At 38.0% G+C, this 24,662-nt stretch overlaps 1 protein-coding gene across 5 annotated transcripts in view; it reads right to left on the bottom strand.

The window, feature by feature from the left end:
• Positions 1-304: 304 nt before the first annotated feature.
• Positions 305-24,662, bottom strand: part of ABCB11 (ATP binding cassette subfamily B member 11) — a 90,272-nt gene continuing 65,914 nt past the window's right edge. For 4 of the 5 annotated variants that reach the window (XM_053907976.1, XM_053907984.1, XM_053907982.1 and 1 more), the window contains 9 exons: positions 19,491-19,595; positions 19,242-19,403; positions 14,422-14,625; positions 12,894-13,135; positions 10,245-10,401; positions 8,437-8,634; positions 4,402-4,608; positions 2,086-2,232; positions 305-1,248 (listed from right to left, as the gene is read on the bottom strand). In XM_053907976.1, coding sequence (XP_053763951.1) covers positions 1,048-1,248; positions 2,086-2,232; positions 4,402-4,608; positions 8,437-8,634; positions 10,245-10,401; positions 12,894-13,135; positions 14,422-14,625; positions 19,242-19,403; positions 19,491-19,595 — 1,623 coding nt within the window. In that variant the 3' untranslated portion in view covers positions 305-1,047. Of the gene's footprint in view, positions 1,249-2,085; positions 2,233-4,401; positions 4,609-8,436; positions 8,635-10,244; positions 10,402-12,893; positions 13,136-14,421; positions 14,626-19,241; positions 19,404-19,490; positions 19,596-20,400; positions 24,586-24,662 lie in introns of those variants that run through there. The other variant, XM_053907992.1, reaches the window with a different exon arrangement.

Genomic DNA, 24,662 nt, shown 5'->3' with positions numbered 1-24,662 from the left:
TGCCAGAGTTGGAATTTTTTCTGCTTGTGTATTTATAGCTTTATATTTAATCCCCTTGTCTCCTGTATGTTTAGCTGCCCCTTCCAATGTGACTTGTGTCTCCAAGTTCAAGCTTCTCTCAGTGCGATTCCCCACCCAGTCTTTTGCAGGAATTAGGGAAGGGCAGCTGTCCTGCTGCAGGAGGAGGGTTTATACTTCTGTTTCTACACAGGCAACCAATATGAAGGGTGGCGACAGGGACTAAAGGCCTGGGATACAGTCTTTATCCCAGGTTGCTGTCCTTTGTTTCCCCAAAGTCTATTCATGAAATAAAAATACTGCATTTTATTTTGTCATAGTTTCACATAGCATTATACAAAAAAGCCACATTAGTAGATTCTAATGACTTCACCCCTTAGGTACTACACCCTGATTCTATAAATCAATACCCCTTCCTAGTAAGTCCTTGTGAATACTTGCCCCTTTCTGTCTTTCCCATTCTGAGAACATCCAGAGTATCAAAGTCCTCCTTTTCCTATCCCCATCCTTAAAGATGAATGAATCTCTTTTAACGTGAAAGAAAATTTTAGTCAGGAAATAGTTGGGTGTCAGTCTTCCTGTTGTTTTCACATATGACCTTGGTCCAGCTTGATAAACATTTGTTGAGTGCCTATTATAAGTGCATAGGCTCTGTGTACACTGAAGTTTCAAAAATGCATAGGACAATCCTCTGCTCTCAAGGAATTCAAAGTCTCATTTACTCTATGCCTTCCCACTAATTCCCATGTAGTAACTGCGAATGGCTTCTGCATGGAGAAGCCACTGGGTGATGGCTAAGCAGTTGCGTGTCATTGGATTTTCACTCACGCTAACCCTAGTTTCTTTCATTTTCTATATACAGATATTTAACACTAAATTGTTTTGAAAGTCATTAGAAATTAGCTTGGATCCCAACATATGACAATGTCTGAAAAGTAAAGTATTATCATTTCTCCTTAAAGAAAAACCACAACCTCATGGCACTCTTGTAATTGGTGCATCATCTGTACATGAAGTTCTTGAGTCAGGTCAACTGATGGGGGCTCCTGTGATGACTAGTTTGTAGTAGGCTCCCTTCTGGGCCATCAGTTCTTCATGGGTCCCCTTTTCAATCACTACCCCCTGTGACATGACAGCAATGATATCTGAGTTTTGGATGGTAGACAAACGATGAGCAATGACAATGCAGGTCCGACCTTCTCTGGCTTTGTCCAGGGCGACCTGCACTGTCTGCAAAGAGAAGGTGGAAAGCTGATGCAAAGACACATGCTTGTACCCTGGCCCAACATCTCAAGAATTCTGCTTAATACTACTTGAGCAGCATTGCTATACTCAGGGGTTAAACCCAAAGCCTTGACAGGAGAGAAAGGATCACATAAGTATTTGCTGTACGCAATGCCTCAATGATTTAAATTGCATTCTACAGGCTGAGAACTTTCAGTGAAGCAAGAATGAACCAAACTATGAGGTCACAATATAACTTGACAATACCTGATGGTCTAATTTGCAAAAAATGAAACCAAAGGAACCATGTAAGGTAGCAGTTAAGTGGTCATTACTGATATTGTTATTCATTAAGGACATCTTAGGTCTCTTTAAAATGAATCCTGATTTTTAAGGAATTAATTATAAATGGTAAATTTCATAGTTTTGTTTTGTTCAATTGCATTTCCTTCCATGCACATCAGATGTCACCTCTTACTTTGTGTTTTGTGCTATCTCCCTGCTCTACCATGTAACTTTGAAATTATAAAATAGGAAATGCCTCACAGATGACCTAGATTATTTTACTTAAGAAAGCTAACTACTAGCCCTTGAAAAAGCATCACCTAGCCTAGAGAATATTAACAACAATTCTTACTTTAAAGTTAAAATATGCTTTTTCATTTGAAACATTCCTATTTTGAATCACTTCCTCTAGATTATTGTCTTTTTGTTCCACCAGGTATTGACCATTTATATTGTTAATGAATCAGAAAATGGAAAATAGTGCCATTTCATAAGGGCAAATATTACAGCAAAAGACCCATTTATAATGATCTAAGACTTTAGAAAATCAATACATACCTTTTCACTTTCTGTGTCTAAGGCAGAAGTAGCTTCATCTAGTAGCAAGATTTTAGGATCTCGTACAATGGCCCGAGCAATAGCAATCCGTTGTTTCTCCCCTCGAGACAGTTGAGACCCCTGGGGCCCAACATTAGTTTCATATTTCTGGAAAAAGTATGGTAAGTTTGAGACCCAGAAACAGTCATTGCTCCTATGCTGTATGGAGTCCACATTAATCACCTCTCTGAGGATTTAAACAATTTTTTTTTTTTAAATTAGGAATAATAGGGGTGCCTGGGTGGCTCAGTCGGTTAAGCGGCCGACTTCGGCTCAGGTCATGATCTCACGGTCTGTGAGTTCGAGCCCCGCATCGGCTCTGTGCTGACACTCAGAGCCTGGAGCCCGTTTCAGATTCTGTGTCTCCCTCTCTCTCTGACCCTCCCCTGCTCATGCTCTGTCTCTGTCTCAAAAATAAATAAACGTTAAAAAAAAATTAGGAATAATAAATGAGTCCTTCTATAAAGGATATAAAACCCATTTAGGAATATAAAAAAAATACAGCATTTGTTGGGAAATTAGGGGATTTTATATCTCCTTCTTTGCATTTATTTTAGGTTTGTGGTTTTTTTTTTTCTTTCTGTCTCCCTGTCTATGAGATCTCTCTGATTTAAGATTCCCGGATTTCCAAACTCTCATCTGGAAGAGCTTTCCAAGATGGAATAATCCTGTGAATGCAAGGGCCCTTTGAGAGATCTCCTGGTCTATCCTCTTATTGAGGAGACATCATTCTGGAACATAAGCCTAGTTACAAATCCTCACTGTGCTGTCTAGTAGCTCTATGAGCATGATCAAATTACCTAAATTTCTGTGAGCAGCAAACTTGCCTGGAAAATGCAGATATTAATCACTAGTCCATACATTTACTGAAATTATGAAGGAAAATCCCTAGCTGGATGCTAGGCATGGCTACATAAAGAATAGTTAGCATTCACAGAATATTTATGATGCTTTAGGCATCTAGCCAGATGATCATTTAATACTCACAGAAATAATTTTCTCCCTACTTTACAGATTACAAAACTTAGGCACAGACAGGTAAGAAAATTGTCCAAAGACAAGTAAAAAGCAGAACTCGAAATCCACGTGTGTCATGTTTCTGAGACTTTGCCCTTGACCACTGCTCTCCCCTGCCTTCCACAACAAGGTGTGTTTCCTTCCCCTGATTCCCTTGCCTCCTGACAAATGCTAACCACACCAAGTGAGACTCATGACAGCCTACTTTGTCCTCGTGGAGAAAAAATGCTCAGTGGAGGGTACGATGGGTTAAATCCATATGAGAAAGAGGCAATAAACTGCCTCTGAGCCACTGTCTCCCACAAAATGAGAAGGTGCTCAACAAAGATTTGTGGAATAAATGAATCTTCCAGAGGGAACACAAGCTTTGCTTTTCATTCAGGATACAGTACACAGTAATTTCCACATGCTCATGGATTGAGCTACCCAGGTTAGAATCAAGCTAAGACTTAAGAGCCTTTGTGAAAAAACAAACAAAACAAAACAAAACAAAAAAAAGGAAAAAGCCACCCCAAACAGCACAAAATTTATAAACATAATCACGTGCAAAAAAAAAAAAAAAGTAATTTAAAAGTGGTATTTAAAAGAAGTGCAAAGGTTAAAAGTTTGGTTCCTAAAATTTAGTTTCCATGTGTTAACTTTTTTTTTTGTGATCAACCACCAAGAGACTCTTGGTGGATGGAAAAATGCAAAGTCAATATTGTACTAAGTTCAAACTTAGCTCTGGAAAAGTGAGATGCATCAGGGCAGATGCAACTTACCTCACCAGGCACAGTAAATGCAGCCAAGTAATGAAATTATGGGGTGACAATAATGCTAGCAGCATAATGACTATCTTGTGTATTCTTTTATTTTCATGTAATTTTTTGCATTTTGTAGATGATCGAGTCTCAGAAAAGATAAGTAACTGCCCCAAAGTTACACAGCTAGTAAGTGGCAGAGTTTGGATTCAAACCTATATCTGTTCTGAATCTCAGGATTGTTTCTCACCACGCTACACTAATGCTCAGTATAATACTGCTTTAGGTATAACAGGTTCTATGGCATCCTTTGCACTGGATGATATAATACTTCCCAAAGCTCAAGAGTATGTTGGTGGAGGCCATTTATTTTGCTTAGAAGACAGAGACAATCCTAGGGCACTAAGAAAGAAATCGTGTTGACTTTGACCTTCTCTCTGAGCCACAGTCATAATACATTTTGGCTGTTCTACCTCTACCCATCCACATCACCCATAAGGAGGTGACCTGAGGTACTCACCTCTGGGAGTGACATGACAAAGTCATGCAACTGAGCCTGCTTTGCAGCTTCTATGACTTTTTCCATGGGAATTTCCCTGGTGTTGTCCCCATACTTGATGTTGTCCATTATGCTACAGGCAAACAGCACTGGTTCCTGGGAAACAATTCCAATGTTCGAGCGGAGAAACTGGACATTTACTTTTTTGCTGTCATGCCCATCTATCATCTGCCAATAGAGGTGAGAGGCAGAGCATTAAGTTCTAGAATTTCAGCAGTGAGGAACCTTCATATTCTAGAGGTAGTATTTATATAAGACAGTTGCTTTACTTGAGAGATAAAAATCCCAGGAATCTTATAAATAAGTGATGTTGCCTTTGATCTCTGGAGGTAGTATCTGTCAGAAGTGGTGTCAAAGTTATGATCAGACTATGGTTTTGTTTGTTTCCCAAAATTTAGCTGTGTAGGTATTTGAAACGAGAAGGGCACCCAGGACAGTATTTTGTTAAAAACAAATTTCCCCTTATACTTTGGTGTGGCACATCCTTTACAAGTATGAACAATTGCTCAATTTTGAGACTCCACAGGTTATGAAACAGGTTTTTCTATGTAAAAAGCTATTGGACAATATAGCAATTAAACCTATTTCCTTGATTTTACTGATACTAACATGAGATAATAGACTCAAGTAAGGAAGGAGTACATTTATTCACCTAGTCAATCAACAAATATATATTAAGTTTTCTGCCACAAGGGCACCATGCTAGGGAGTCTTTTGTCTGCTATATAAAGAAAAAAGAATCTCTATTTTCTAGTAATTCATGATCTAGCTAGGCAATTTAGTGCAGGAACTCAAATATCTACCATTTGAGCTGTTTCACTTAAAAGTCTTAATATAGTAAAGGTGAAGTGTGTCTAACATACTACTATAAAGTGTTTGGCCCTATGGTTTCAGAAACAGATTATGTTAAATGGTGTGAACACACTATATTGTAGATAAATTCTTAGCAATGGAAAAAGCAAACACTAGTGGGAAAAGATATAAGGCATTCCTCAACAATTAGCCCTGGCTCATCTTCCTCTACTCATTTTCCATAGTACTTATAGATTGCAAAGCACAATTTAATACCTAATTAACTACTGGAGCAGCTCGCTAAATATTGTATATGAGCTAGTAAGGTAAACTCCTAAAAGACATAAGATATGCTTCATACTTCTTAGAATCTGCCACAGGGCCTAACACAATACTGCAGATCACAGGAATTATGTGTTGAAAATGTTGAATGCTGCATTTGGTAGCTTCCTTAAGAGTAAAGATAATTTTTAGCATTTATTTATTTATTCATTCTTCTATTTATTTGTAATGTTTATTTATTTTTGAGAGAGAGCATGTGCGAGCAGGAGAGGGGCAGAGGGAGAGAAAGAGAGAGAGAGAGAGAGAGAGAGAGAGAGAGAGACAGAGAGAGAATCCCAAGCAGGCTCCATGCTGTCAGCACAGAGTCCAACGTGGGGCTCGAACTCAAGAACCCTGAGATCATGACCTGAGCTGAAATCAAGAGTCAGAGGCTTAACCAACTGAGCTACCCAGGTGCCCCAAAGACAACATTTTAAAATTGCATAAAACATGGTATTTTTTCCTACTTGAAAAAGGTTTGTAGAAATGTTTTACAATAATATAACAAAATATATTGTGTTTATGAAATTCAAGGAATCATACTGATTTCTTCATGGGCCTTGCTTCTTACTTACGATCAGAACAATCACTGAGTACATTCAGAGAAATATACTTAATATATGTATATGTTAATATTGGAAAGATCAAATGTGAAGGATTTGGGTCCTTATATGTCTTAATAGTTCACAGTCTACCTGGGGTGATAGACAGGATAGTCTGACATTTTGGGAAACTAGACCCTCTCGTTTGCAGAGATCAGACCCCAGTGCAATGTGCTTTCTAGGTTCATCAATCACTACATATTTTTAAACAAATTAAAATTTTTATAACCAAAATTAATAACAAAGTGATTATAAGTTATATATAACCAACTCTTATTCCTTATTTTCATAATTTCCTGGATTCTTCCAGTATCTCTTTGCTTATTTCTTTGCTTTGCGTTTTGCAAGGGAATCTTTAGTTGCCTCCTTCGAGTTTGTCTCAGCATTTCTCTTCATAAAGTGACCTGTCCTCACTGCAGTGAAGTTTATACTACCCAGGGAACTCAAAAAAGCCTTTATTTCAAAATATTAGGGTTGAACAATCACTTGTAGATCAGAATAAAACATTTTCAGACCTATGCCTCTGAATCATTTCTTAGAAAACTACTGGTGGGGGCACCTGGGTGGCTTGGTCGGTTAAGTGTCCGACTTCGGCTCAGGTCATGATCTCACAGTCCGTGGGCTCGAGCTCCGCGTTGGGCTCTGTGCTGACAGCTCAGAGCCTGGAGCCTGTTTCAGATTCTGTGTCTCCCTCTCTCTCTGACCCTCCCCCATTCATGCTCTGTCTCTCTCTGTCTCAAAAATAAATAAACGTTAAAAAAAATAAAAAAATAAAAAAAAAGAAAGAAAACTACTGGTGGATGCACTCCAACAAAAGGAAAGTGAAACCCAAGAAAGAGGATGATGGGGAATTAGGAAATAATGGATCTAATCCAAGAAAACATTCAGGAAACTCAGGGTGACAACTGTTCAACAGGCACAGGTTGTAATTAGCCCAGGCAGTTGTAGACATGAGAGTAAGAAGCATGTCCCTCAGAAAAGGTAGCAGGATAGAGACATTGGAAGGATATAAGGATTTGATAAAGGCAGAGGATGCCAGAAAAAAGCCTTTCATAAAAACAATCAAGAAAGAAAATGTAATGCTGATGTATCTCACTACTTGATAATGGAATGAACAATATTTACATAATCATAATAAAAGTTGTTAGTTGATTGTTAACTTTTAGAGTCAGCCCAGAATTAAAGATAATAAATGTTATAAACAGAATGTTAGTGTTTTGCATTTTGATAATATAAAAGTATAGTTATTAGGAATGGGGAAATAAGAGGAAGGAGGAAGAGGTGAAAATAGACATAGAATTGTTACTCTTATTTTAGGAAATAAGAATTCAAGAGATGCTATCTGTAGGTGTAGAAAAGAAGCAGAATTATATTAATTAAATTTACAAACAGAAACTTTTAAAAGTGATATATATATATATTGGGAGGAGGTGCATAAAAAAGGGGAAGTGTTGAGGGTAAGCTAAATTTCCATCTCTTAAGAATAAGTCAATAAAGAGTCTAAATTTGTTAAATCGTGAAACAGCGGCATAACCATATTACTTAGAGACATTGAGGTAATCATTGAAAGACCTAAAAACATCAAATAGTTAAAAATAGTTGTCTTTGAGCAGAGAAATGGGGAGTGGTGGAAAGGGTAGCATAAGGGGTTGCTTTCTATTACAAATCTTTCCTATTTTATTTTGTATTCCTCTGCATATATTATTTGGAAAGAAAGAAAAGGGAAAGAAATGCTCCAGAAAATAAGAAGCAAAGCAATTCACCAGTTTTTCAAATATCCTTGCCAAAGCTTTATGGCACATAACTACCAATTTGAGTTCTTTACATTATCTACACTTAAGCTTCTTGAACCAGGGTTGTCTCAGATTGTTCATACTAAATTCCCTCTCTTGCTCATTTATCATTGCGCTCTTCATCACCCCTGTCATTTTTTCCATTCGCGGTCATTAGCTTCCTGATTTGTTTGCACATTCTGCTCCATTTACAGGTAAGCAAATGCTTCTGTTAAACACACTCATCTCCAGCTTTGCAGTGTGCCCAGTTTTCTTTGTCTAACTGGTCAGCAGACCATCTGGAACTGGGAAGTATATGGTATTAGAAATTGTAAGGTAGAATCAGGTCAACCAGCAAATGACTGGAACTAGACAATACCCATAAGGGAAAGTGTCCGAGGCAAGCACGTTACAGTGAGTCTGGCGAGGTGTAATCTTGAAAACCACTTTTAAGGGGTTGGAGATATTCTGCAGAAAGCAAAATTCTCAAAAGCATTTGCACTGCTTACCACCTTCCCTTCGTCAGGATCATAGAAACGTTCCAAAAGCTGAATGCTGGTGCTTTTGCCACATCCGCTGCTTCCAACAAATGCCAGTGTTTGACCTGGACGAACCGATACTGAGAGACCATTCAGAACTTGTACATTAGGTCGAGAAGGATATGTAAATTTGCAGTCAACAAAGTCAATCTGGCCTTGGAAGTTGTCCTGTGGATGGGAAGATTGGAGTTACATGTGCTCCTATTAGAATCTAGAATACTGAAAAATGTACCTAAATCTGAGTTTTAAATCCTTGCTTAAGATACCTTCAACTGCATGCTGCCATGTTGTGAAGTATAAAGACAGCCATTTAATGAAATGGCATTCTGTTCCCGATTCTGGCAGGTATAGAACAAAGGGATGCTTGAACAATGAAATTAAAGACATGTGACCTCTCATTCCCATTCTAACCTAATGGGATTTCCTTGTCATCCATTTATTCTGAATGGAAGAGAACAACTAGTAGACATGATTCCATCACAGAAGCCAGTAACTGTCCAAACCCTTATAGTTCTGCTTCCCCTAAAGATTTCAAATAATAGCATTAAACTTCAAATGACTCAGAAAGTTACTTGAGCCTATATGGAAAAGGCAGTACCTTCAGTTGTACTACCTGAATTATGAATTTTAGAAATGGATAGACTTTAATAATGCAGAAGCTTCACTTTTATTGAGCTGAAGGAGGAACAGGTCATTTGATCAATTTACAAGGATTTCTGAATTTAGTTCAGCTTTACTAGGGTTTAGTTTTGTTTTGCTCTCTTGAACACACTGGAATATTAAAAAATTGGGGCGCCTGGTTGGCTCAGTCGGTTGAGCGTCCGGCTTTGGCTCAGGTCATGATCTCATAGTTTGTGGGTTCGAGCCCCACATAGGGCTCTGTGCTGACAGCTTAGAGCTTCGAGCCTGCTTCGAATTCTGTGTCTCCCTCTCTCTCTGCTCCTCCCCTGCTCATGCTCTGTCTCTCTCCTTCAAAAATAAAAAAATAAAAAATAAATAAAATAAAAAATAAATAAAATAAAATAAAAACATTAAAAAATAGTTGGGCGGGGGGTTCCTGAGTGGCTCAGTCCATTAGGGGTCCGACTTCGGCTCAGGTCATGATCTCACAGCTCCTGAGTTAAAGTCCAGCATAGAGCTCTGTGCTGACAGCTCAGAGTCTGGAGCCTGCTTGGGATTTTGTGTCTCCCTCTCTCTCTCTGCCCTCCCCCTCTACCTCCCTCCCTCTCTCTCTCTCTCTCTCTCAAAAATAAACATTAAAAAAAAATTTTTTTAAATAGTCGGGGAAGATAAAAAAAATACCTGTTGGGACTATCAATTAGAAGAAAAGATATTTTGTTGATATCAAATTGGTTTTCAGGGAGTCCACATTAATCTAGATAAACATGAATTAAATCAATATTATTGGACAGGAATAACTGGTTTTTCTACATTCCATACCAGAACATTAGAAAACATGGTGGTTGGGTAGGTCTCAAAAGATATCCAGTTTCATTCATTCTGGAACTCAGTGTGCTTTATATTACACAGAATTCAGCATTCACTGGATATCATTGCCTTATTCAAATGCCAGACTTGTGAATAAACTTTAATGCTAATTTACTTCATTCCTTTACACTTATAAATCTATTGTCTGTGTATTCTACATTCATGTGAATGAACCCATATACTGCAGGAAAGTGCTAGGTAGTATTGTATGACTAGCTGTTCACACACATACACACCACACACACGTGCACAGTCCTCCTCCACCTCCCTCCTATTCCCTCAGTACTTACCCACTTTTCACCTGCACTACTGTACACATTAATTGGGGGTTGTCGGTCCAGCAGTTGAAAAAAGCGTGCAGCTGATATTTTAGCTTTGGCATAACTAGGGGTGTAAGCAGAGGCTTTTCCAAAAGCTGTCGCACTTAGTATCACTGAAGAGATCACCCTGTAATTGGACAGACACCCAGGTAGAGAAGGAGTGTGGCATGGTTGGTGTGACAGCCTAAGGGGCAGATGTCTGGGGGCCCGGCCCTGGTTCTACTAGGAAAGAACTGAGCAACTTTGAGCAGGTCACCTTCGACTTGTTGGGAATGGGGGCTTGGAGACACTGGTAGTTTTCCGAGGTGTTCTATGTCAACATGGTGAGGGGAAAATTGAACGAGGGGGATTCACACCTCCAAACCCTGCTTTAGCTACAATGGCCTCTTTTTCAAAGGTTTGTTTGGGAAAAAAAATTTCCTGAGAATTTTTAAAAAAGGAGGAAGGGGGCTTGAAAGATCATCAGATCGGGTTGAGTTCTTACAAAGCTAACATTTTTCGAATCTATAATAAGTGCATAAAAGATAATGATTAGTGAAGCATCACTAGTACCAAGCATGGGTGTCATTCACACTTCAGACACCATGAGAAAGATAAAATTGTCCGTTTGCTTCTACAGTACTTATCCCAACTTCTAACATATTCAACATGTGCAAAATTAATGAGGAAATGCGTGAAGGGATAAATGAGTGATAAATATGGTGAGAGAGAGCTCTGGTGCTATATAGATGATGATGTGAGGGGCATCCAAGCTGACCATCTGCATCACCACGCCCAGAAGGCCTGCTTCTGCGGTGGTGGAGGGGAGAGTGTTTGTGCCTTATGAACGGCTCGTTCATAAGCAGGAATTCTTTTAGGCCAAACATCTCCAGGATCCCAGCCCAAAGCTTAAAGCAATGAAAAGCACCTGGAATAAAATGGGAAATGGTGGAAGATGATCTTTCAGTTTAAAAAAAAAATTAATGTTTATTTATTTTTGAGAGACAGCACGGGGGTGGGGAGTGAGAAGGAGAGAGAGAGGGAGTCAGTTTTTAAAGAGAAGCCAGAAGTTGGGGATTTTGTATAGTTTCCCAATTTTTACATATTGTCCAATAATTCTTCAAATTTCTGACATAAACTAAGAAGTCAACAGTCTGTGATTTCTGATTTGGATTAACAGCTCTCAGTATGCAAAAATTTGGAAAAGAAGCTTTCCTGATTGGAGTGGGTATAGTAGGGCAGGAGAAGAAATTTCTCCTGTATTTCTAAAAGGAAGATAGAAGGCAAGAAGACAGAACTCATGGCTTGAGGACAAACCCAAAAGAACAGATTTCTATTGGGACCACTTTTCCTAATGTCCTCCAAGGCTTTCTCAGACCACCTTGCCCTCATCCCTCTAACACCCCCGCTACACCCATATACATGAGTATCCAGTCCTTTGGTACCCTGACACACTTTGGCTCTCACCTCTAGAAATGTGAGACACTGAACTCAAAGCTAATCTTATCAGGAGAGCCGGCTTGAACTATAAGAAAGGAACATAGTTCCCCTGTCCTGGCCTTTGCTGTCTCTACCTAGGAGGATTCAGCTGGAAATATGTCTTCCTTGCAAGAGGCAGAGTTCTAATAAGATGGTTCTATGAACCATCTGATCCAAGATTTCCTCAGCATTAGATTTCCTCAGCATTAACCAGTATAATAAACTGTATCAATGGTTCATTTATCCTATTACTCTGTACACATCCCTTTACAATATGGCTTTTTTACTCCTCTGTGATATTATGATTTATACTAAGAAACATGTATTTGGTTTTTGGCTCCTATTCCTGGCACAACTGTTAAACCCTTGGAAGTTCCTAAATTTGGAGAACCATCAAGGTGTCTTTTGTTGTGTTAATGAAGTGACTTTGGAAGGCCCCTATTAACCTAAGGATAGGGGCTGGTAGCAGTTGCCAAGGGAGGCAACCACACAATTAGAGGTAGAAATTGGAAATTTCAGTCCTATCCCAGCCCCTCACCTCCAGAGAAAGGTAGGGTGTCTGAAGAAAGAGTCTGAGGAAGGTGTTTTGGACAGTCTTACAGGACTGCATCCTTAGGCTCTGGGGTTCAATGCTGTCTCCAGGTAGAAGGTATCAGAATTAAGTTGAACTGTAGGACACCCAATCAGGGATCAGAAGTGTGTGTGTGACAACAGTGTGACAATAAAGGAGAAACACAATCGGATCCTATCATTGAAAAGTAGATTTCATTCTCTTTTTTTTTAAATCTGGGTTTGGTTGTATGACTTGCCTTGGCCACAGAGATATTAGAAAATGCAAACACTTTTCAAGTGTTTCACCTTGGGCATTGGGGCTTACTCTCTTCTGTTGTACTTGGAGTACTGAGACCATAATATGAAGAAAACAAGCCAACCTGCTAGAGAAGTCAGGTGGAGACAGAAGCCCACTCAGAAGCCTGACTGAATCAGTCCAGTTCTGAAGAACACCCTGACAGCCCATAGAATCTTCAGAAATAATCAATCCCAACTGTTCAAGATATCAAATTTGGTATGGTTTGTTAAGCAGCAAGAGCTGCCTGATGGAACCAGGCCATTCCTCCCTAGAGTGTCGATCTTTTATGACCTTGGCATGATAGTCCTCACCTGAACACATAGCTGAAATGGAGCCCCTCATTGAGGATTAAGTAAGCTCCATATCTGTAGGAAGCAGAGTTAGCAACAAACACTATGCACTGGGAAAAACCATAGCAGAATCCATAAACGTTTGCTTTTCGAAAGGCTGTCTTGAATGGCTTCTCCAGCTCAATCTCAAATGCTTTAATAAACTGCCTCTCTTTTCCAATTCCAGCAACAGTGCGGATATTATTGAGAGCTTCATTTGTAACCTGGAGAATGAAAAGGAGTCTTAGGAATTAAAGAGCAGAAATAACTACTCTCATGACATGTCAGTTGCTACATGGACTTAATGTGGTGTAAATGGCAAAATGTGGTACAAATCTGTGATGGAGGCATCATCTAGGAACACAAAGAACGTGTCGGACATCAACCTACCTGGCTCATGAAGCAGTTAAACTCAAGTTCTAATTAATACTAACATGTTTTGTTTTTTTTTTTGCCTCCACTTGTAGAAGAGAGAAGAGAACAAATGTACACACGCTTATCCTTGAAAACTTCTTAGCTTTTTTGGTAATCTATTGAAATGTCCAAAACAATATCTGTAGATGTCTTCTGAGACAAAATATATTTAATAATACAAATTTAAAATATGATTCTATTTTCTTAAAAAATAATCTGACCAAATATTATATAAGTATGAAGTTTATCTTTTAGTCTATACTATGAATTTGTAGTTGTTTCAATCCATACACTATGGTAAATAATCACTGTTTCTGAATTAGCATCCTGTCCTAAAGTAGCACAAAGGTGGGCTACTTTCTCCCATTGGCATATGAAACTTTTTGGCTTCTGTCTACTTGGGCAATGTTTACATCTCTTCTCTTAAGACACGAAACCTAGATAACAGTAAATTTGTTAAGAGAATAAAGGTGTGTATGTGTGTGTACATGATTTCTTATACCTGATAAATATCTATGCCACCATCTCCTCATTTACCCCTGGTACAAGACACTCATTAGAACACACTTTTAAAAGTGCATCGCTGAAACCTAAGAGTATTTGAGAACTAAATTGCATCTCATAGTTCTATTTGGGAAAGACATTTGTCCTAAGTCTAGCAGACAGTGAAGTGTGAAAATTAAAATTATCTGCCATTAAAAAGATGGTGGCTCCTCTCTGTGTGGGCAGCATGACCTGGGAAAAACATTTAGCTAAAAAAAACCAAGTAGACGGAAAGGTGAACTCTCCACTCTTGCAAATAAGAATACACCAAACTAGAATGTGGAGGAAATAACCATTGGAGAAGAAATTGAACATGTAACCCTCTGTGTTTGCCCCACTGTTTCTCTACACCTGTTTACACTCACAGCATCACAGCTTTGTTGTCACGGCCTTGGGGCAAAGGCACATATAAAAAAGGCTAGTGGGAGGTTTCCAAAGATCAACGTTTGTAGCCTAACAGCTTTCTTAAGTCTCTTTGTACAACTCATTCTCAATGGTTTGTCTGACAGCCACTTAGCTGTAAGCAGTTTGAAAATTGGGTCTGTAAGATTACCTGGCCCGCTATCTCCAGAGCCTGCTTGTCTTGAGTGGCAAATCCTGTCAACATTCTGATCTGTATGGCTCCCGATAAAGCCAAGAAGGGGAAGAAGCACACTATAACCAGGCTTAGCTTCCAGCTAAAGATGAAGGCAATGATCATGGCCACAGTGATGTTAGTGAAGGAATTGACCATCATCCCGATTTGAGAGCCAGTCGCCTGCAAACCAAAAGCAATCAACCAATCTGAGACACACAGTCTCTTTCAACAAATACCACTATACGAAAAGGCAATTTTATACTAAAAAGATTATTTTAAAAAATTATTCTGATAAAATATACATAACATGATGTTTATCGTTTTAGCCATTTCTAAGTGTACAATTCAGTGGCATTAAATACATTCACAGTATTGTGTAAACATCACCACCATCTATATCCAAAATCTTTTTTTTTCTTTGAGAGAGAGAAGATGAGCCAGCATACACACAAGTGAGGTAGGGACAGAGAGAGAGACAGGGAGAGAGAGAATCCCATAAATCATGACCTGAGCTGAAATCAAGAGTTGGACAATTAAACAAGTGAGTCACTCAGGCACCTGTCCAAACTCGTTTTATCATCTACAACAAGAACTCTGTACCCATTAAATATAACCCCCCCTCCTCCTTCTCCCTAGCCCCTGACAACCTCTATTCTTCTTTCTGCCTCTATAAATTTGCCTCTTCTAGGTACCTGAATGGAATCATACAATATCTTTCTGTGTCTAACTTATTTTATTAAGCTTAATATTTTCAAGGTCCATCCATGTTGTAGCATATATCAGACTTTCATTCCTTTAAAAGCTGAATAATATTTCATTATATGTATATATCACATTGTGTTTATCCATTCATCTGTTGATGGACACTTGGGTTGTTTTCACCTTTTGACCATATGGATACTGCTGCTATGAATGAACACTGATGTACAAATATCCATTTGTGTCCCTGTCTTCATTCTTCTGGATATATATACCTAGGAGTGGATTTACTGGGTCATTTGGTAGTTCTATGTTTAGAAAGATTTTTTTAAAATAATGAACTCCCTAATGCATTTGAAGGTTGGGTTAATAAAAGTCCCTTTTATTCATGGTTTTTTGGAAGCTCATCTATTGTCTAATCTCATTTCATGGGTGTCAGAGCTCGAGCAGTCAGTGTGAGATTAATTCAGCTAAGTGTGGGCTGCATATTTTTCACATGCCTATGCATTTGGTCTGCTTGGAAATGCCCAGGCATTGGTCATATGGTAATATTTCTGATTATTCAGTGAAGACTGATGATTGTTCTGTAATTATACTTTTAAAATTTGTACAAGACTATTATAAGAGAGCACGTTCTTTCTCAATGAAATTAGCTTGTTCATCAGTACAAAATCACATCCTGACTTAATAGCTGGCTGTTCAGTCAACACGAAATGGACAAAAAGGGTTCAGTCTCAATATAAGTGGAGAACGGACACTCATAGTGATTATTATTTATAATGAAAATTATTTGATGGTTCCAACTCTTCTTTCAGTTGCAGTTATGCAGATGTGACCAAAGGTTGGCACCTTCTGTGTAGAAAAGACTTGCATGGGTACAACTGCAATGCCTTTTGTCAAAATTGTAGAGGCTTTAGCATTATTTAAAACAACCACAGGTAAGCTAGTAGGTAACCATAGGTGCTAAGGAAATGCGATGCAAGAATAATTTACCTCTGCATATTATATTGAAGATTCAAATGGAATATGAACTCTGTGGTCCAAAGAATTCCCTCCCATGTATTGATAATAACTTCCTTGAACACAGGAGTCAAAGTTAAATTTGGAATTCACTTATACACCTATATTTATAGCAGCATTATCCACAATAGCCAAAAGGCAGAAGGAGCCCAAGTGCCAAGTTGATTGACAGATAAGTGGATAAACAAAATGTGATCTATACAAACAATGGCATATTATTCAAGACTTAAAAAAGAAATGAAATTCTGACACATGCTACAACATGGATGTACCCTGAGGACATTAAGCTAAGCGAAATACACCAGCCACAAAAGGACAAATATCGTATGATTCTACTTATATGAAGTTCCTGGAATAGTCAAATTCATAGAGCCAGCGTGTGATGGTGGTTTTATCAGGGCCTGGGACGAGAATGGGATGGGAAGTTAATATTTAATGGATATAGAGCTTCAATTTGGGATGATGACAAGTTCTAGATATGGATAGTGGTGATGTTGCATAACAATGTAAATATACTTAATACCACTGAATTGTACACTTAAAAATGGGTAAAATGGTAAATTTTATGATTTGTATATTTTACCACTGTTAAAAAGAACAAAAGAATTTCGGGTTGGCAAGGACAGTTAGGCATTATAGAGAATTTGAAAAATAGCTAAATAGTTCTTTGGGATATCCTTATTTTTTCTTTTAACATTATATTCAATCAATATTTAAAAAATTTTTTTAAAGTAATACAGCTCAAGACACAAAATATATACACATATATAATAATAAACATTTTCACAAAAAGGGATCAGTCTAGATACTACTTTGTACTTTGATTTTTTTTCACTTCTTGTAACATAACCATCCTTCCGGATCATTACATTAACACCTTTAAAGATAGCTGCCTAATATTCCTTAGTAGGGATGTATTCACTCAACTATTTTCCCACTGGTGGATATTCAGGTAGTTTCCAGGGGATTTTATTAATTTTTTGACCAATATAAAAAATACCCTTGAATGCATATTGTCACAAAATAGGAGAGAATTAACTCATACAAATTTTAGTCACAGGATTTGCATACCTGATTATTCTCTAAAAAATGTTGAAAGAATTCAAACTATAACCAATATTTTATGAGTGCGTCCATTTCTTCTCATCCTCACAAATATAGGAAGTTGTCATTCACAATTGTTTTTATAGGTGGAAAATGGTGCTTCATTCTTTTATTAGTATTTTTCTATTAATAAGGTTGTGCAATTCTTCATTTGTTCATTGTCCTGCTGCATTTCTTTTTTGTGGTTTGTCCATATACTATTTTTTAACCTTTATTATTTTGTTTATTTTTGTTCTCTAACCAATTTTAGAGCACTACACATATTAGAGTTATCAGGTGTATTAATTTTTGTTATAAATATTTTTCTAGTTTTTACCATTTGTTTATACAAAAGTTTTAAGTTTTTATGTAGTCTGACAAGTCTACTTTAAGTTTTTTTGTGTTGTTTAAGAGAATCTGCTCGGGACAGCTGGGTGGCTCAGTTGGTTGAGCGTTGAGCATCTGACTTTGGCTCAGGTCATGATCTCACAGTTTGTGGATTCGAGCCCCACTGTGCTGACAGCTCAGAGCCTGAAGCCTGTTTCGGATTCTATCTCCCTCTCTCTCTGCCCCTCCCCCACTCACGCTCTCTTTCTCTCAAGAATAGACAAACATTAAGAAAATTTTTTTAAAAAGCACCTTGCAGACTGAAGGATGCAAAAATAGAAGAGATAAGTTTATAGCTTATTTATTTAACCTAAACTTCAGTGTCAGGTAAACTGGACACTAGAATACTCAGTTGGTAAAAGTGAAATTGCTACACACTTTCTCCAAGCAGTAAGACAATGCACATTAAAACCCTTCAAAATGATCGTATACTCTGATCCAGTGATTTTATTTTGAGAACAAAACAAAAAAATGAATAAGGATGTGCCAAGCTTGATGTAAAATGATAGAAGTTGCTTATAAGGGGGAAAAAAACAGAAAGAAAAAACATTTAAATAAGGAATTCTTTAATGATGATACATTAAAATGATGAACTATGCAGCCGTCAAAAATCTACTGTAGAAAAATATGTAACGGCCAAAATATGCTCACAGCAGATTGTTGTAGGGAAAAAACAGAAAGATTACAAAATGATTCATGGAGTGTGACCCGGAGTCTGTAAAAAGCACATATATATATAGAAAAAAAGCTCTGAGGAAGAAGATTCCATGTTCCTCAGAAATTCTCCCATATCATTGTCCATATTTTTGAGTCAAGACACACAGTACAGCACCATCAATCCAGGGCGTTCTTTTCTTCCAAGAACCTTACAAATAAACTGTGGTTTTCTTTTTTCTTTCTCTTTCCTTCTTTCCTTCTTTCCTTCTTTCCTTCCTTCCTTCCTTCCTTCCTTCCTTCCTTCCCACAAAAAGTGAGTAGAGGTTCTGGACGGCACATTTGACTCTTGTTACCTTAATACAAACCCCTAGTTTCCTAAAGGCATGGCCTCACCTTACACATGTATAAGTCCCCTGAACAAGGCTGCCGGTTCTGAGGTTGAGAAACCACAGCTCTGTCTCTATGAATGCCTCAAGATTGTAGATGGCAATCATTTACTTCTTTCCTTCAGTTTCCTTACTGGCATTTTTCAGAGGCAGCTCAGAATAGCTTCTCTTTTCCTAAGACCTGCATGCTGGTCATCTATGTAAGAGGCTTTCTTCCACACATGCTTTGCTTCCACCTTCTGGGGGGAGCTATTAAGTCTTGTGGAATCTGAGCCTCTGGGCCTGAAAATGATCTGAGAAATGAGTATCAGGAAAGTTTTCAGTTGCTAGACTCCCACAAAATCTAAAACCCGGACAGATTTGGACTCATGGCACTGATTCTGGACATTGCCTGGGACACACTGTTGTTTGTCAGCATTGGAAATGGTGGAAAATGTGGCTCTGGGGCATCTCAGTCCCATGAGTTCCTATTTCATGGGAAACACATAGGTAATTTTCATAATTCTCAAAGGAAAGAATATTTACTCCAGTTAATAACACCCCTGATTTCCCCCCATAGCTTACCCCTTGAACTTGAGAGGCATCTGTAGCAAGCCTTGTTGTTAGTGCCCCAGGGCTATTTCTCAGGTCATCAAACCAGCCAATGTCTTGTCCTAATATTGCTCTGAAACCAAATTTACGTAGCCTTTTTGTGAGGAGTTCTCCCGATTTAGCAAAAGCATATCCCTAAAACATAAAGGAATCTTTAGTGATATTTTAACACGAAAAGGGAGAAAATAGCTAAATCACTTACAAAAAAATAAAACTCCTTACCTGCAGAAACTGAGTGCAAATGGATATACAGCCCAATACTACAAAAAGCAGGCACACAACATTGATCTGTGACCTTTGTTCTTCTTTATCAAGAAGTGAAAAAGTCTTTGCAAGAAAGTAAGCAAACATGTTACTTTAGTATTACAAACAATAGCAAAATAAATAAAATATGTTTAAAAGGAATTTCTCTTAACCATCAGGTTAAGGGAACATATCAGTAATTAAACCAAAGTTAGCTATGAATATGTGTATTTTAATTCCTTGTGGGGAAGGAAGCCTGGCAAATGAAAACCAATATCTACAATTTGCAGAAATTCTGTCTTGTTTCTTGGCCTGATGTAGGCAATTGTGTTGGCTTTTCGTTGATACAGATGATAAGTATCATTAAATATCTCAAATCTTGTATGTAATAAGGCAAAGAAAAAAGAGAGGAAGGAAGGAACAAAGAAAGGGAGGGAGGAAGGAGGCAGGGAGGGAGGGAAGAAAGGAGGGAAGAAAGGAGGGAAGGAAGGAAGGAAGGAAGGAAGGAAGGAAGAATGTTTTCTGGAACAAAGCACAAAGTATTATCATGACCTTTGTCCTTCTCACATAACAGAAGCAATAAAGATGATTTTCCCACTCAGGTACTCTGTTATTACTTTTATAGATCATATTCATATATTATATATAAATATTATATATAATAAATAATATATAATAATATAATATAATAATATAAATAATATATAATAATATAAATAATAATTAATAAATATATAAAAATATATATATTTATAATATATGAATAATAGTTTCATTTAAAAAACAACTAGCCATTAACTGTAGTTGGCTTAGGAGAAAGAACACTTTCTGTCCATCTGAGGCTGAGATTGTTGTTTCTTTTTTTTTTTATGTTTATTTTTGAGAAAGAGAGAGAGAGAGAGAGAGCACAAGTGGGGGAGGAACACAGAGAGAGGAAGACACAAAATCCAAAGCAGGCTCCAGGCTCTCAGTTGCCAGCACAGAGCCTGACATGGGGCTGGAAGCCACGAACTATGAAATCATGACCTGAGCCGAAGTCAGATGCTTAACCGACTGAGCCACCCAGATGCCCCAGAGGTTGTTGTTTCCAAATCAGGAAAAGTTGAAAACATTCTCTACTCCCCCCCAAAAAACTATGGAAGTCGTGAATTTTTTTTTAGTCCATAATAAATGGTAAACTATACTTTATAAGTGTATTCTGAACTTGCAGATGTATGCTCAAGTAACTGATTGGGGACTACGCTGTTGCAATAAGAAAATGGAAAGAACAGCTGGATATTCTAATGATAGTGCCCTATAATGAATAGATTTTAGGTACAACAAAACTTCCTAATTTGGGCTTAAGTGAGGGAAACTTGAGTTCAAAAACGTACACATTAGAGAACTTTATTTATTGTTCTAAATTAATTTAAGTAACTAGAACAATGCTAACAAGCAGTTGCTCAAAAGAAATCGTTTATGCAATACATATTTATTGAGTGCCTGTTATATACCAAATAAATCTCTTGAAAACAATGTATACTACTCCATTAACAAATCCTTTTTTGCAAAGCAAAAGTAACCTATTCAAATAATCAAATTCCAAAGTGGAGAGGGGAGTTCCAGATTAATAAAATCTACTGTTTCTAGGATAATTTCTAGGGTCTTCATGGTTCTTAATACAGGTGGAAGTGGGATTGGAAGATTCCAAGGTCTTTCTCCCCAGCATTGAATAACTCATGTGTTTACTTTACAGAGTTTATAAATTTAGGGGTTTAAAGACATGTTGCAGTTTGGTTTTTAAAATCATTATACACATCCCCCAAACCCCAAACAGTGATGCCACATTTCCATTCCTTCCTCATGTCACCTATTATAATCATGGACAAAAGGACTATAGAAGTGCAGATTAGCCAGTTTAACTCTTATTCTAGAGATGGTAAACCAGAGCCCCAAACATCAAAACTTCTGTCCAAGTTCATTTAGCTAGTGGTTATTATTAGGTAGGGAAAGGCCTATTTTTTCAGATTCCAGTGATTTTCTTCTTGCCAGCTCTCTTGGCTCTTGGCATGACTCATCTTGTCTGGGTTAAAAAAAGAGTGTTTGGCTGATGTTAAATCCATACAAGTGTCCAGTTCAAGAGTGGGCATCTCGCTATCCATAACTTCTTTTCACAAAATTCTACTCCATGAGTTCTTTGTTGCTGAGTTTTGTTCTTGTTGAAATCAACCCAAAAGGCTACCCATCCGTAGGCTCCTTTATAATACATCTGTGCCATTTTTATAATGGTGAGTTTGTTTAAGGAGAAAACAGATATTCATTAAACTCTTGCTATTTACCAGGTGCCAAATGTGTAACTTAACCTACTTTAACTTCAGTGAAGATTTCCTTAAATTAGGCTTCTTAAAACAACCCAGTGAGGTAGATTTTCTTGTCCCAAATTACAGATGAGGAAACTAAGACTCATCAAGGAAAAGCCACTTGCCTAAATGTACACAGAGAATACAGAGCAGAGACTTAATACGAATCCAGGGCTGACTGACTCCAAAACTCGTGCTTTTTCCCAGCATGCTACGTCCACATTGCTGTGCTTGGAACACATGCACACTTTCCAAGTCAAATAGACCCATGGAAAGTGAATCAGATACATTATGTTTTATGTGTGTATTGATGCATCACTAGATTAGAGACCAGGATCCTAATAGTGTCCAATCGTTTGCTGGGTCTGTGTTCCAAACTGTGGTCTCAATACACCAAATGTTAGTATTGTGCCCTTTAGGTATGTCAGAATGAAAATAGCGCAATTACAAACAGACTATTATCTGACTCATGATTATATCCTATGAGATGAAAGTATCATGAATCTACTGATGAATATGTGATAATTATGCAAGAGACAAACAGAATGATCTCCTTCATCAGAGAGGAAAAATAGTACTTTGTTCAGCATCATTCTCTTAGAAAATACAACCCGGTGAGAACATTAAACAAGAGCAAACTTTGGATTCCACTAACCAGATCCTGTTACTCTGGTAACTGCAGCCCTTAAGTGAAAAGCCTTATTGCTCAAGCCAAGTTTTTCCTAGGATTTCTGGTTGTGAACAGAAGAATCACATAACGATTGTCACTACCAACAACTGGAAGCTGCTCTAGAGAGCAGGTGTTACAGCTGAATCGTCAGGTTTTATCTGACCTGGCCGTTTCATAGACTCTTGGAACTGGCAGTTATCTTAGAAACCATTTTTGTCAATCCTTCCTTTTGTGGTTGAGGAACCTAAGGCCCAGAGAAATGGCATGGCATGACCCCAAGGCATACAGTGCTTGATAAGTAACTAGAAGAGCCAGTTTCAGAAAAAAAAAGATCTCTGGGTTAGGAATCCAGGGCTCTTTCCACAGGAGCTCATATACAGGGTTTGGGTGAAGCTCAGTACAGTCTTTACTCTGTTTTTTAAGAAAGTGAGAATCAGCAAAGAAGCTGTTATTCTGGATTTATTTTAAAAAGCAAACATCTAGGGCAATTGTCTTTACAGATTCAACCCTACCCACCACACCCTCTGCACCTCATCACTACTCTGAGATGCATTTCCAGAGCCTTTCCCTACTAGAATGTCAGCTTTATGAGAGAAGGGAAGGGCTTTGGTTTTCTTGTTCCTCCGTCTATCCTCAAGCCCAGCAATAATGTCTGGCAAACCATAAATGATTAATACATATTTGTTGAATTATGAATAGATTTTTGTGTTTAATGTCTGTCTTCCTCATAGACTAGAAACTCTATTAGAGAAGGCACCATGACTGATACTGCAATCCCAAGTTTCTAGCATAGTGTCTGTGGAAGATGATCAACAAACATCTGTTGAGTCAAAAAAGAACATTTATGTTGCATTTAAAATATTGTACTTACCAGACATGAAGGATGATAAATTAATTATTTAAAGGATTTTCATCATAAAGGGTTTTACATAACCAGAAATTCAATTTACCAGAGTTGAAGTTCTCGGTTTCCAGTTTCCTACTTCTCTGAAATTAACATGATTTCCTCACTTCCCACAAGGGGGCAGTATAAAAATTAAAAGGGCGACTGAGGCCCTCCCTGCACAAATGACTTGATTTTGTTTATGGACTCTCTGGGTCTTTCTGTATGATTCATGCCTGTGGGGACATTTTTCTGGTCGGGACCTCCCAGAGAAGCCGCAAAAGAGAGACTAGTGGGGGAAAAGAAAAACTCAGGACTCTCAGTAAGCTCTGGCTGTGTGGTATACTGGCAAATCCTTGAGGCTAGGCTTTGGAAAAGGTGCCTCCTACTCATGGTCCTACCACCTAATTAATTCCTACTTCACCATAAACAAATTTAAAAAGTTATCTAGATTCTAGGTTTGCCTCCTTGTTGATCTCACGGGATTTGTGGGGGGTGGCGTAAATTTCAACTAAGGAAACTTGGCAGCGTTTTGATAACTAATTTTGCAATGATAAAGTTTTGTTAGAACCTGGCTCTCCAGGTTCTGCAGATTTGAACCCCAGATCCATTACTTGCTATCCTAAATTCTGTATAACTTGATTTGCTTTTTTGCTAAAACAGGAACAATAAGAATCCCTACCTCACATGGTTAACTAGGAAAATTTAGTAAACTATTATATATAATGTGCTTAGTGTAAATTAATATTTGTAATTATTGTTAATTTTTATTGTAGCAACAAAGTCAGATGGAGAATACAAAAACTCCTAAGGAAGTGAAAATTGGAATAAGCTCATTCTTTATCCGTGCCTTATTGTACTTCTCTCCTCCTTTTCCTCTTTCCTCCCCAACCTTGCCATTTCAATGGTGCAATCAGCAGAGAAGAGAATTACACATGCACTAACACCTGCTTTTATAAGCCAAACTCTGCACCTCAGCTGTTCAGCAAGATCAAAACGGCCCTAAAATCCTTTTGTACTATTCGACGAACCTGCTTTGCATTCTGATTTTGTTTGCATATAGGGAAATTGCCCTCTTCTAACACTAAATTTGCAGCCATAGTGCAGTTTTTCGCAGACATGATGCCTGGATGAGCGTCCTGCCAGCCCAAATGAGAGTGTTCAGCTTCACCTTCTTGTCTTCTGTGCAATGGAAAATCAAGGCACTTTTAGTCCTTTGTGAGGAAAATAAAGCTACATCCATTAAAACAACAAAGCCA

Source organism: Panthera pardus, unplaced genomic scaffold (assembly GCF_024362965.1).
Source record: "Panthera pardus isolate Hobbes unplaced genomic scaffold, ASM2436296v1 HiC_scaffold_10, whole genome shotgun sequence".
Lineage (NCBI taxonomy): Eukaryota > Metazoa > Chordata > Mammalia > Carnivora > Felidae > Panthera > Panthera pardus.
Note: the sequence above shows the minus strand (reverse complement) of the source record. Positions and strands in the feature narration are given on the sequence as shown.